Source organism: Pimephales promelas, chromosome 15 (assembly GCF_988280905.1).
Source record: "Pimephales promelas chromosome 15, fPimPro1.hap1.1, whole genome shotgun sequence".
Classification (NCBI taxonomy): Eukaryota; Metazoa; Chordata; class Actinopteri; order Cypriniformes; family Leuciscidae; genus Pimephales; species Pimephales promelas.
The window spans coordinates 17,507,115-17,520,803 of NC_142783.1; the positions used below are offsets into that span (position 1 = coordinate 17,507,115).

General features: G+C 37.6%; 1 protein-coding gene across 2 annotated transcripts in view; it reads left to right on the plus strand.

Moving 5' to 3' along the window:
* ccdc85ca (coiled-coil domain containing 85C, a) overlaps positions 1 to 13,689 on the plus strand; it is a 41,481-nt gene that overhangs the window by 22,306 nt on the left and 5,486 nt on the right. For both annotated transcript variants that reach the window (XM_039671076.2, XM_039671083.2), the window contains exons 2-4: positions 1,762 to 1,841; positions 6,692 to 6,796; positions 12,571 to 12,666. In XM_039671076.2, the coding sequence (XP_039527010.1) occupies positions 1,762 to 1,841; positions 6,692 to 6,796; positions 12,571 to 12,666 (281 nt within the window). The remainder of the gene's footprint in view (positions 1 to 1,761; positions 1,842 to 6,691; positions 6,797 to 12,570; positions 12,667 to 13,689) is intronic.

Consider the following 13,689-nt stretch of genomic DNA (forward strand, 5'->3'; position numbering starts at 1 on the left):
ATTTTTTGTAAATTTGTATTTTGTAATGGGGGGGTGGGGGGGGGGGGGGCACAATGTGCTCTGATTGGTCGGCAGGGCCAGTGTGTTGTGATTGGTTAATCGCTTTGAGTGTGTTTCAGAAATGTCATGCCACTTTCCATAACATGCCATGGGCAGGAACTATTTAAATAATGTTGTTACTTGTACATTCTCGGAAGATTTACTGTTTATAGAGAACACTGATACAGAGAATTGAAACTGCCTTGGAGTGGACTTGTGATTTGAAACTTTGCAGGCCTTTTTCATGCTCAAACAGCAACATTGCACATTAAAGTAAGTTGAAAATAAATCGAAAACATAAAAGTAGATCCTCTTTAAAAGACTCTCTGGAACACTTGATTCTGATTGGTCAGTCACTGTATTCTGCAAGCAAATATATTTGCGTAATGAAATTGTATTATTGTTCCCAGTATTTTAGTATTATTGTGAATTTCACATAAAAGAAATTCATTTCATACAAAACATTTCTGCTTTCATTCAGATAATTGATTTTGATAATTTAGTATGTTTAGATGACTAAGCAACTCTTTCAGGAGGGCTTTTAAAATGGATATTTAAGAATTGCAAAAGTAAAATTACAAGACAGACACACTTTTGGCATCTCCTCAAGCCAACAGATCCTCCATCACCAGCAGGTCATAAAAGGCAGGCTGGGAATGCGGCATAAACACAAGACCAGACACGATTCCCGGTTCCAGGTCAAGATTCCCCTCTGCCACTATGACAAAATTTTTCTTTTTTCCTGATTCATTGGCTTTTACTTCACAGACATGAAATCAGTGTGTTTACCAGTGCTTCTAGTTTCTCTAACTTCTGATTATGTTCGAGACAAATGTTGGGCGGGTTAAATGAAAGCAGCTTTTGTGTGTCAAAGGCAATGTAGATTTCCTGATTTGAGATTTCTTTGTCTAAATGAGCTCTTTAAAGTATAAGCCTTTATGTGATCATGTAGGATGTGAACTGTGCTAAAGATTCGTCTTTCAACATCTTTCTTTTGCTTTGACAGATGTCTTCTATTTAACTTATGTAGCTGCAGTGCATTCTGGGATATGGTATTGTATGTCAGTGCATAATAGAAAGCAGCACCATTTCAAAATGGCTATGATTCCGGGATGACCAAATTACGTTTTGGGAGTTTTCACAGTAAACCAGCTTTCATAACATAAGAAATTATGTTTAGAGAAACTTGAGGAATGAGGAGGGTAAAAAAAAATTCACCAGATCCATGTAAATGAAAAATCAGGGGCCACACAGAACTGCAGATCATCTTGATTTCATTAACTGGCACGATCTCATCTCAATGCTTGCTTGTTTGTTTGTTTTTAGGGAAATGTATTCTTTTTTTCTGAAAGGATTCATTAAACATCAAAAATGACTGTAAAGACTTTCAGAATTTAAAAAAAAATCTATTTAAAATAAATACTGTTCTTCTGATTGAACCTTCTATATATTAAATAGTTCTGTAAAAAAATGTATCATGGTTTCCACAAAAAAATATTAAGCAGCACACAATTGATTTGTTTTCAACATTGATAATAATAAGAAATGTGTTTAAGTTGTACTAATACTGTATTTCACAATATTACTGTTTACTGTATTTTGATCAAATAAATAATATAAATTACATAAAATGAAAAAAAGACTTCAAATGTTGAATTTTAGTGTATGTGATGTGACTTTCTAATCCTTATTTCTGTTTTCCCCCTTTTGTTCTTTGTACAGATTCATCTTCAAACTACATCCGCCAACTGGAGACTAAAGTCCGCATTTTAGAGGATGATCACAAGCAATTGTTATCCCAGGTAAGAGTCTAATCCGCCGGCAAAGTGATGGAAACGTACATAAAAAAGAAAAAATAATACCTTCCTTCCCAGACAGCTCTTAGAGGTTAGCCAATCATAATAGGACCATTTGCATTCAGAATGTATATAGTAATGAGCCAGTAGAATTGTAATGGTCAGAAAGAGTGGAAAGCAGATAAAATAGATAATCATTAATAATAATTTAAGTGTGGTCCTATTCTGCTTTTTCACTTTTCAATTTTAGTTAGTCTGTTTCTGTATGAGCATAAACAAATATCTGCAAGGTTACAAAGTTCACTCCAAAGGGATATTTTATTTGACAGAATCCTTTAAAGAACTACAACAAACGGCTTGTTTGGGCTTTTTTTTTTTGGACCATAATGTTATAATGTCACCCATTTAAATAATCCCCGCCCACAGAATACACCAGAGTAGAGTGGCATTTACACTTTTAAGTGTGTTTGTGTTGTAGATTGTAGCATTGTAATACAAGAGGTAGGTAGTTGGGATGGTATCAAATATTTTACCAATTTAGTCACATCTGACTTTCACATCTGAGGTGATTAGAAGACGTTCATTAAAGATGTTGTTTTTAATTACATCTTGTTCCTTAAATGCATGTCATTGCACCAAGACTTACATCTTTAACTGTGGCTGAATCTCAAAGCTTTGGTGCTGAAATGAGACTCTGATTTCGTTTTATGACACTGTAAGTGCTTTGCACAAAAAGCCCTGGAGCTCCAACAGTTATATGAGACAAAGATACAGATCTGTCACTAACAATTTTCTGTTTCAGACGGTCTCCATCTCCCATTTTCCGAGCCCAGATTTATAGTCAGAGATAGAACATCCATCTCAATATTTATAGACGGCACATGCGACTAGTTGCTGTCAGTTTAATTGCATACGCTCATCTCTGATATTCTAATGATACTTCTTCATTTTCTTTCTCTGATGATGGATAGAGCTGCTATTTCTTTTATTGCCTCCATAGATAACTCAATTCTTTGAAGAAAGATATCTCGGAATTTGCAAGTATTGTATATTTTGTATTTTATATTGTGCCCGATAACCTTCAAGAATGGCTGATCGAGGCATTCTTGCTGTAACTATAAGAAATTTGAGCATTTCATAGAATGTTTTTTTAACTGACTTTTAGTACAATCATTTAGCTATAACTGTCGCTGTATTCCTCTAGCAGGTAGTAAACCAGATATTAAGCTGCCTTTGGCTGCGTAATGTAGAGGAGAAGAATGTCGTTACCTTCAGGGTCATCAGTCCATGCCAAAGATCTCATTCATGGGTCAAACCTGTGTTCAATTATGCATGCTTTGTAAAACATTGTGAGCAGAAAGGAATTCCTTTTCTAGTCTTTTTTTCTTTTGATTGAGTCGTTTACCAGTCAAAGGTTCGGAAACATTACTTTTTTAAAAATGTTTCAGAGAGAAGTCTCTTATGCTCATCAAGTCTGCATTTATTTGATCAAAAATATAGAAAAAAACTGTAATATTGTGAAACATTACAATTTAAAATAATGGACTTTAAAATATAATTTATTTCTTTGATGCATAGCTGAATTTTCATCAACCATTACTCCAGTCTGCTCTTCAGTGTCACTCGATCCTTCGGAAATTATTCTAACTTAATGTTTATTATAGGAATTTTTCCAAACTTTTGACTGGTATAATTTTAACTTACTAACATAAGTTTAGAGAGAGAGAGAGACAGACAGACAGACAGACAGATGTTGAATCATGTTTGCATTTTTAACATTGCTAATTTTAAAAAAAGAAATATGAGACCCTTTCTGTCCAACCATGGGTTTAGCTGAAGTCTCATGTTCTCTTAGCAGAACTTTTATTAGTACATGCTGGCCGGTTACGCAACTTACGCACGTAGGCACATAGAAAACTTTTGTAACAATCCACTTTTCTCTGAAAAAAGTTCATAGCCTCAATTAAGCTCCAGTAATCCCTTTGTGAGCACACAACAGCAGTCAACATACAGGGCATCAAAGTTCAAAATGGGGATAATCACACACAGATGCTTTTACCATGGAATATTCATTCATTTCTCCATTGTGCTGAGGGATTTTCGAAATGTTTTTATTCCATTATTTCAAGGCTTGTGACACTCAAATATGCTGCGGTAAGAGTTTTGCGGACAGGTGCCTTTTGGCTAAATTTCTTAGGTCATTATTTATGAAGCGTGACTGACATTACCTCTCAGCTCCAGAACTTTCTGTTTTGCTTTTTTGCCTTTTTCCCTTTTCTCAGATCACCTCTCAGGAAATGATCTCACCACGTGCTATCCACTATCAATTTTTCATTCGCAAACATTTTGCAGAGGTCTTGTTATCATCCTTTAGTCGAATATGTTGAAGACAGCACATTCTACATTACGGATCATAACAGTTGTTTTTCCAGTTTCATGCCCATAATGATAGAGGAAGTGGTTGTCCCTGTGGTTTCTTTGTGCTTGGACTGCTAGAACTTTATCCGTGTTCATCTGATAAGAATGAATAGGTTACCTAACGTAACCTCTGTTCTCTCTAGATGAGGCAAGTTTAGCTCATGCTACGGGAAAGATTCATCTTCTTCAAAGATTCATTATCCTTAATTTTTGTATCTATTGTCAACTCAGTGTAGCAGCTAGCAGACCTAGAGCAGGGTGTCTAGCGTGCTCATTGGCTGCCCTGCGGCAATTGCAGCAGCCTAAAAGTGAGCCCGATGTGAGTGTGGCGTCACGTCCAATGAAGGGCGCTCGCACCCTCAACACGTCCTAGCCCGCCATAATGGATGTGGCTTACAGTAGGTAGACAACCAGAATGCGGCTTTTACTGCCGTAGTTCTGCCACGGCCGTAAAATTTGGGGTGTATTTGCTGCCTTTTGCCGCTAAAAGACGCTACAATCACAGACTTTGAAAAGTGTCTCTTATTGTATAATCTGCAGCCGCGCCGAGGCTCATTCAGAGCAATTGAATGTGAAACGTAGTTAAACGTAGTTAAATTAATTAACTAATTAATCACAATACTGATATTAATTTGAATAAATAATGAAAACTTAAAACATTCCAGTAGAAACATATTATAATACAGTATAACGCGTATATATAACACCTGGATAGAACTGGCATCTCACTTTAACTGACAGCAGTTTAGTCTGCAGAGCGGGCTACTTCCAGGAACTTCCAGGTTATGAAACCTGACAAAGGTGGATGGGGAGGCCCAGTCTGCCGCCACACATATGTCATGACTATGACATATGGATCATGCCCATGAAGAGACCATGCCTCTGGAATGAGCCCTGACGCCCAAAGGGCATTGCAGACCTTTTGAAGCATAAGCAGCTGCAATAACGTCCACTATCCATCTAGATAGGCTCTGTTTTGAGGCGGTGAGACGAACAAAACGAAAAGCTTCTCCGAGCACCTGAAAGGGGCAGAGCGGGTAATGTAAACCTTCAATGCCCTGACTGGTCAGAGGAGATTAACATCGCTCACACTGCGATGTTACCGATAGGGAAATTACCTCTGCTCTGAACGGAGTGCCAATCACTTTAGGAACTTATCCATGTCTAGGTTTGAGGATGACTTTTGAGTCATTTGGTCCGAACTCAAGATACGCAGTGTTGACAGACAGACCCCCACACGTTTGACTGCACGGTCTTACAAAGGGCGAAGTGACAGCTTCGGTGGTGACGGGGTCGACATCGGAAGCTCCACACAATGCTCACATCCTCCAAATGAGAGGAAAAGAGCAGCGTGTTCCTGGCCCAGTCACAGAGTGCAGATAACATGGCGGGCTAGGACGCGTTGAGGGCGTTGGGCGCCCTTCATTGGACATGACGTCATGTCGGGCTCACTGGTAGGCTGCTACTGTTGCTGCAGGGCAGCCAATGAGTACGCTAGACAGCCTGCTCTAGGTCTGCTAGCTTCTGAACAGCATTTACTGTACAATAGATACAAAATTGAGCATAATTTTTGGCTTCAATGTCTTGAGACAATGAATCTTTCCCATAGCGTAAGCTAAACTTATGCAATACGAGAGAACCTCTCGGAAGAGAACTATGAGATTTGCAGTTGTCAGGTGTTGTGAGAAGAGGTCAGGAAAGGTTGAAACTACTGTATTTGTTAAACTAGTGATCAGAGAGACTAGATAAAAGAGTTTGCAATCACACACTCAGTCTTGGAGCTTTCTAGTTATACAAATTGATTTCATCCTTTTTTTTTTTTTTACACATCCATAGATGACAAGTGAGCTCATGTCTTAAATTAACTTATTGTAAGGCTTCTCATATTTTATATTTTAGAGGTTAAATAATCAGTGACTTTATTATTGAGGATTTGTGCATTGTATACATTTTTGTTTGCTATATAAGTACAAATGACCTTTTGGAAAACAAGTGATCTGGCATTTTATGACATTAAGCTTTATGTCTGGACAATGATTGGGTTTTCTCATTTCTCTGAGTCTACACATACACAATACATTTAAAACGTTTGGGGTCAGTGAGATTTTTTAAAAATAAATTAGTATTATTTATTATAAGGATGCATTAAATTGATCAAAAGTGACAGTAAAGAATTGTATAAAGTTACAAAGTATTTAAATTACAATTGAATGTTGTTCTATTGAACTTTCTCTTCATCAATGAATCGTTTTGATTGCCTTCTACTGGAAAACACGTCTTATATACAGTACATAATACTATTTGTTGTATTTTATTTTGGTTTGGTTTGATTTATCTAGGTAACTGAAAGATCTTTTGTGTCTGATAAATCTTTGCTGTTAATTCTTCTATTTATCTAAATGAATCTGTGTTTGACATATTAATGCTTCTCTCTACAGCAGGGCAATGTGGGCGATCTGAAGACACTTCGGAAAGGACTGTCCCTGTATCACTCAGAGTCCCAGCTCTCCTCACTATCCCAGTTTCAGGACACCTTACAAAATGTACGTATTAAAAATGATGCAATCTAACGTGACCCCGTTATTTTGCATCAGAGCCAAAACCTAAATCACAGTTGAGCTTAAAAAGATTTGTCATGTTGAGCCGATTTGGAAGAGATTTGGCAACAATTAGCTGTTGCAATTCCAGCTGGTTACAGGATTCTGCATTGCTCTTTGTAGAAGCAGATGAGAATTGACCTGTGCCAAAGAGCTTAAAGCAACACCAAGAAACGTTTCGTCTGCGGTCGCCCTACAGGCTGGAAGCGGAATTGTCCATTACCACTCTCATAAATAATTTAGCCTACCGCAGCCTACTGTCTTATCACCCAATGGTCTGGCATGTATGATGACCTCTTCAGCTTTCTTGACATTAATGTGCTAATGATGATCATTACACTTCCATGGCAGCTTTATAGTCAACAATGATAGAATCTCTTGTTAATAGACTCACATTTATTCAGTATCATCCAAAAAATGTCATTACAAACTGATTTGTTGTTGACTAACATAATCATTTGTGTAAAGAGTGAACAAAAAATGGTGGGCCTACACAACCTTGTGGACCCCTGTACTTCTTACTTCGACATCAGACAACACATAATTCAATTTCATTTATTGTGTCCTCTTTGTTTAAAACAAATGATACCAAAAATCAAGAAAGGATTGACTTTTAAATTAACTAATTTCTCCAGCATATGTGGGTGAATTGTATTAAATGCAGAACAAAAAAAAAGAAGCAGTCTATGCAACTGGTGCTTCAGAACAAGGTGCATTAGTGTACAGATAGCATCATTAGCGCCAGCTCTTCTATCATAATCGTCTCCAAAGATTTCATGACATTGGCTGTTAAGGCCACTGGCCTGTAGTCATTGTTGTCCTGAGAACAATAACTTTTTGAAGTTAAAATTCTAAAAACAAATTGTGAAAAAATTAGTGAAAGATGCTTTGCTCATCATAGGTAATTTCCTGTGGCCTTGCAGAGGTTTGTTGTGCTCTGAACTCTGCTGGAGTCTCAGTGCTGATCCATGCCTTGCAGGGGTTTGTCATGTAATTTTACTGTATAAATATAATATAGGAGTACATAAGGTCTATAAGGAGTAGAACAGAATGCTGTTAAATATGTTTTGTACATTTGCTCCAAACTCCTTTCTGTTTCATTTAATTTTCTCCACTGCAAAAAGATTCCCTTCAATATACTGTTTTTCTGTACCTCACTGGCTTGTTTTCATTCTTTGTTTTCATCATGTCTTTTACGAAAATTTCCCTCAAATATTAGAGAATATCTCTCTTAATGTCTCAATTAAATCAAGAAATCTGGTTAAACAGATTCTTTCTTTCCCCCCTCTCTCTCTCTCTCTCTCTCTCTCTCTCTCTCTCTCTCTCTCTCTCTCTCTCTCTCTCTCTCTCTCTCATGAGATAACATCATCTTCATCACCATCATCATTCCCCTACACCCGTATCCTCAGAAAAGGTCATCTGTGAACCTGGTGCCTTTGCTAATAAGTGCACTCATCAGCTCTGACAGTGCAGCTGCTCCACTTTAATATGAGAGACAGCTCCTACAGGAAAGAGAAATCAATTAGAGAGTGGTGTGGGTCTCGTCCTCAGAGGCTTCTGCACTTATTTTATCCCAGCTCGTCTCAGCTCTGTCTACGAGCACATCGCTTCATTAGCATGGCTTTGAACTTTCACTTTAATCACGGGGGGAGATGGCACTAAATAATTCAGTAGCCAACTGCTGAAACAATAATCAGGTTCGTACAAGTGACACAACAGATCAGTTGCTGTTGTTAGGGGTTACCTGAGGTTGAAGTTGAGGAGAGGTAATCAGAGTAGTTTGGTGCTTCAACTGATTTAGAGTTGCTTAACCCTAGTAAAATGTGCTTTTTGACAGGAATGTATATTTAGACCATGTTTGGGGTCAGTATTTCTACAAAAATACAGTAAACCCAGTAATAATGTAAAATATTACTACATTTTAACATTTACATTTAGTCATTTAGCAAAGCGATTTACAAATTAGGACAAAATTAAGCAAGTCGTCATGAAGGGGCAAAAACAACACAAGAAGTGCTCAAAATACAAAGTGCAGGCATTGCTCGGAGTAGCATAAGCCAGACAAGGGAGGGTTAAGGGGAAAGGAAATTTACTTTTTAGTTATTTTATTGTATGCTCATGGAGATGAATTTTCGGTTGTCTTTTGAATGTTGTCAGGGATTCTGCATTCCGAATGAATCATTCCACCAGCATGGAACCGTGAATGAGAATGTTATATTTTTTCGGCTCTCTGTAATGGTACCACGAGCTGTCGACTCATCGTAGGCTTCTGGTAGGGACGTAGACTCGTAGGAGCGAGTGAAAGTAGGAAGGAGCTGAGCCTGTGATAGATCTGTAAGCAAGTGTCAATGCCTTGAACTTGATGCGAGAAGCGAATGGTAGCCAGTGCAGAGAGATGAACAGAGGAGTGATGCGGGCCCTTTTGGGCTTGTTGAAGATAAGACAAGCTGCAGCGTTCTGAATCATTTGTAGAGGTTTAGTTGCACATGATGGAAGTCCAGCCAGAAGAGCATTGCAGTAATCCAGCCTAGAAATGACCAGGTCCTGGACGTGAAGTTGTGTTGCATGCTCAGTTAAGAAAGGCCTGATCTTCCTGATGTTGTGCAGTGCAAACTGGCATGATCGAGATGTCTTTGTAGAGATGTCTTTTGTAAGATTACTCATATATTTCTGACCGACCTTGATGGGGTGATTGAGGAAGAATCTAGCTGAATGGCGAAGTCATGCTCTAGAGACGGTCCGGATAGGCAGGAAGGATGAGAATCTCAGTCTTTGCCAGGTTGAGCTGCAGGTGATGTTCCTTCATCCATGCCGAGATGCCCGCCGGACAGCTTGAGATCCGTGCAGCTATTGTGGGATCATCTGGTTGAAATGAGAGGTAGATCTGGGTTTTACAAGCATAGCAATGGTAAGAGAAACCATGTGCCTGTATGATGGGTCCCAGTGATGTGGTGTAAATAGAAAAGAGGAGGGTTCCAAGCACTGAACCCTGAGGAACCCCTGTGGTCAGTTGATGTGCTTTGGATACCTCGCCTCTCCATGTGATCCCTGAAGGACCTACCTTTGAGATAGGACTCAAACCAGTGGACTGGAGTACCTGTGAGCCCAGAGATGAGAGGGTGGATGGAAGGATCTGATGATTCACAATGTCGAAGGCACCAGACAGATTCGGGAGAATGAGAACTTAAGATTTGGGAGCATCTTTTGCGGTCCGTGGGTCTTCTGTGACTGACAGTGTTGTGGCAGATTTTCAGTCTCAATTCAAATCATCAAAGTCTGGTTCAGGTCGTGAAGAAAATTGCTCAGAGTCGAGGCCTTGGGTCTCAGAAAAGCAACTTTATTGAGCAGTTCAATAAAGTGAGATGTCGGCCAGTGATCTAATCTTACAATAGTCTGCACACATTTTTATACCTTGTGGTACCCAATTAGCGCTAAAATTGTTATCATTTCTCTCTTTGCTCCTCCTTATTACTCCTCCCAGATTACAAACACCTGCATCATCATTTTATTTTTAATTGGGCCAACCTTCTTTGCGCATGCGTATCTTTTCTTTTAAAAAAATGAACATCTGTATTAGTTTCTTTTTACACAATTGGCTCCTGTATAAGTATCTTTTTACACAATGGGCTCCTTGTTTTAGTACGCTTTTCTCGGTGGCACATTGTTACATTGTATACAATTTGTTTCTCTCCCAGTGCCTTCCAATACCTGCATCTGTGCTACAAGTGTTTTTTGGGTACTTTTCCACTCTCTGACCCTAGTTTTTTCTATGACCCTAGTTTTTTCTGCTTGGCATTACATCACATGCACGCTTCTTTCACATGTACAGCATGCTTCTTTCACATGTACATAGGACAAGCAGAATTCTCCAACAACAGCAAAAAAGAAAACTCAAAATAAGTTTTTTTTTTAATAGCCTATATTTTAAAATAGAATTTATTCCTGTGATCAAAGCTGAATTTGCAGCATCATTACTCCAGTTACTTGTCACATGATCCTTCAGAAATCATCACAATATGATGATTTGCTGCTCAAGAAACATTTCTTATTATTATCAATATTGAAAGCAGTTGTGCTGCTTGATGCAATATAGTTGTGGAAACTGTGATACTGATTTTTCAAGACTTTTTGATGAATATAGATTCAAAAAAAGAAGCACTTTTATTTGAAATAGTCATTGCTGAATAACTTTTTATTTATTTATTTATTTAAATCTTACTGACCACAAACCTTTGAATATCTTTTAAAACCTTTGGAAATAAGGCTATTTGTTCTTCTTAGGTGCTCGTTTTAACTGCCCAGGATCTGTCTTTATTTATTTATTTATTTATTTTTTTTAACCATTATTTATTTTTTTAATTTAGCTTTTTTATGGCTGATGGACCTATAACTTTTATACATACATCATCCACATTTTCCTGTCTTTTTTAATGAGAAGTGCCACACACATCAGAGTAAGGTTGTATGCGCAGCTGACCAGTCAGAGTCTAGTTTTTGGATTTGTTTAATCCAGCTATGGCCTGTTATCTGATTCTGATTTCAAAGTAATGTTTATAATCAATGCATTTTGTGGATTATAGAAAGCCTCTTCAGACTATCCAATAATTTTTTGGTCCTGGATTTGATCGGACTATAGAAATATCTTAATGATTGAATTTGGCTCTATCTATCACCAGTACTCTTTTAGTGACAGCCCTTGGCATGCTAGTCAATCACACAGATGTTCCTCGTGGCAAGGGTTCAAAACTGGGCTCCAAAACAAATAGGATGGTCACTCATTTCCTGTTAATGCCTTGAGATGCCACTTACTACTTAATAGATTATTTAATAATCTATAATCTGATGATCTGATAAAATTGTGTCTTTTTTGGTCAATAGAACAAACACATGAAAGACTATTTTATTGCAATCATTCTGCACCCATATACTACAATGTAAACACTTAATAAACTGTGTAATCTTGGTTGAAGATTTATTTAGATATAATATATATAAGGTTTGGATATATATATATATATATATATATATATATATATATATATATATATATAATTTAATATCATATCATATTATATATAATTGTATTTTATAAGTTTATATGAGATAATTCAGTTTTAAAGGCCTGGATAGTCATTGACTTTTGCTATTAAAAAATCCATAACGTCGACCACTGCTTGGCTTTTACTGGCAAACGAATCCATCCAGAATGAATTGTGGGACTCATGGGCCTCTCTAATCAGGCTACATGGCGATGCATGACAGTGAGCATTGGGTCGGGATGTTCTCGGGTCAGTCCAGGGTAAAGTACCCACGGCTCCAGCCCTCAATAAACCTGCTGGAAACTGCAAGTGAACATCACAGTCTTGTTCTCTCAGGCCAAAAGCGAGTTGCAGTTTCCATCCAGGGGTCCTCTCCCGACCCCACTGCTGAAATGCCAGCTCAATTGTTGTGGATTTAACGCTAGAACGGGATTCAAAGGGCTGTGTCTATACTGGGGCTCACAAGACCCTGTGCACTGAAAGAGCTCTTTGTTGATGGGTACCCATGAAGGGGGTACAAGCAGAGATGAGTTATAATGAGATGGCTTAACCAATTTCGAGCCTGAGTTGACTCAGAGAAACAGCTAATGGCTTTTCCAGTGCTCGGATCTCTTCTGGTAATCTGAGAGTGTAGTATGGGTGATCTTTGATCATGACGAATGTGTGTCCATCTGTCCACAGGGGTCTACACGGATGCCTGGAGGGGATCTGCCGCCCCCTGTCACAGGATACCTGCCGGCAGCACAGAAACCAGAGGCTGTTGTACATGCCATGAAAGTAAGGTTATGATGCTGATGTTACAAAATCAAGCCACACTTCTTGTGTTTGAATTCTATGTATGCTAAAATATTATGCTAAATTGTATTATGCTGAAATATTACTGGTAATTTCATGGCCTAGCAGTGATCATGCATTCTACTTCATTCAAGGCTGGTTTGCAGCATCATTTCCCAGTTGAATTCCCACATCATTTTTTAATAATGTCTTGTCCGCTCTTTGTCATCCCCATAAAAAGTGTGATAAATCATTAAAAAGTTAATGATCAAGCCTGATTTCACAGGAATTAGATAGAGTTTTGTGGTAGAAACGCCTGATTGGTTTCTTGCTTGATTCCCCTTGAATAGGTTTTAGGACGCATCATTCATTTTATGAGTTGAACTATTGTTATACTAATACTGTCACCTAGAGGATTGTCTGTGAACTTTTGGGTCTCGAAAACAAAACATTGGTCAATGGAAGCAGAGAGAACTAAATAGAATATAAATACCGGTACGACAATAAATACCACAATAAACAAAAATAAAATACAACAAAATAATTTATTTGAAATTTTCTGAGATTAAGTGGTGCTTGCCTGTGCAAAACTTGCTGACGCTGTGCAAGGTCCAGTGTAATTTTAGTATTATTGATATACACTTATAGAATTTATTAATATTCTGAATAAACTTTTATTTTTATATTTTTAGTTTTCATTTTAATTTTAGTAATTTTGTTATTGTCACGTTTGATTGCAGAGAGTGCACAACAATAACAAGTTATTAAATCCACACAGAAAAATGCAGGAGAAAACATTAATACAACCACGTTAAATAAAAACGATACTGGACAAGGAAACTGAAAAAAAAACTGCATGAGTGCTTCATATTATATTTGATTCATACGGTGAAGACTATACAAAGTTTAATTTTTACATTTGATTAGTTTATTCAATGTCTGTTTAGAAATAGTTATTTCATTTGTATCTTTTTTGTCTCTTATTTTTCCTATTGTTTGCTATTATAATTTTTTTGTCACTTTTGA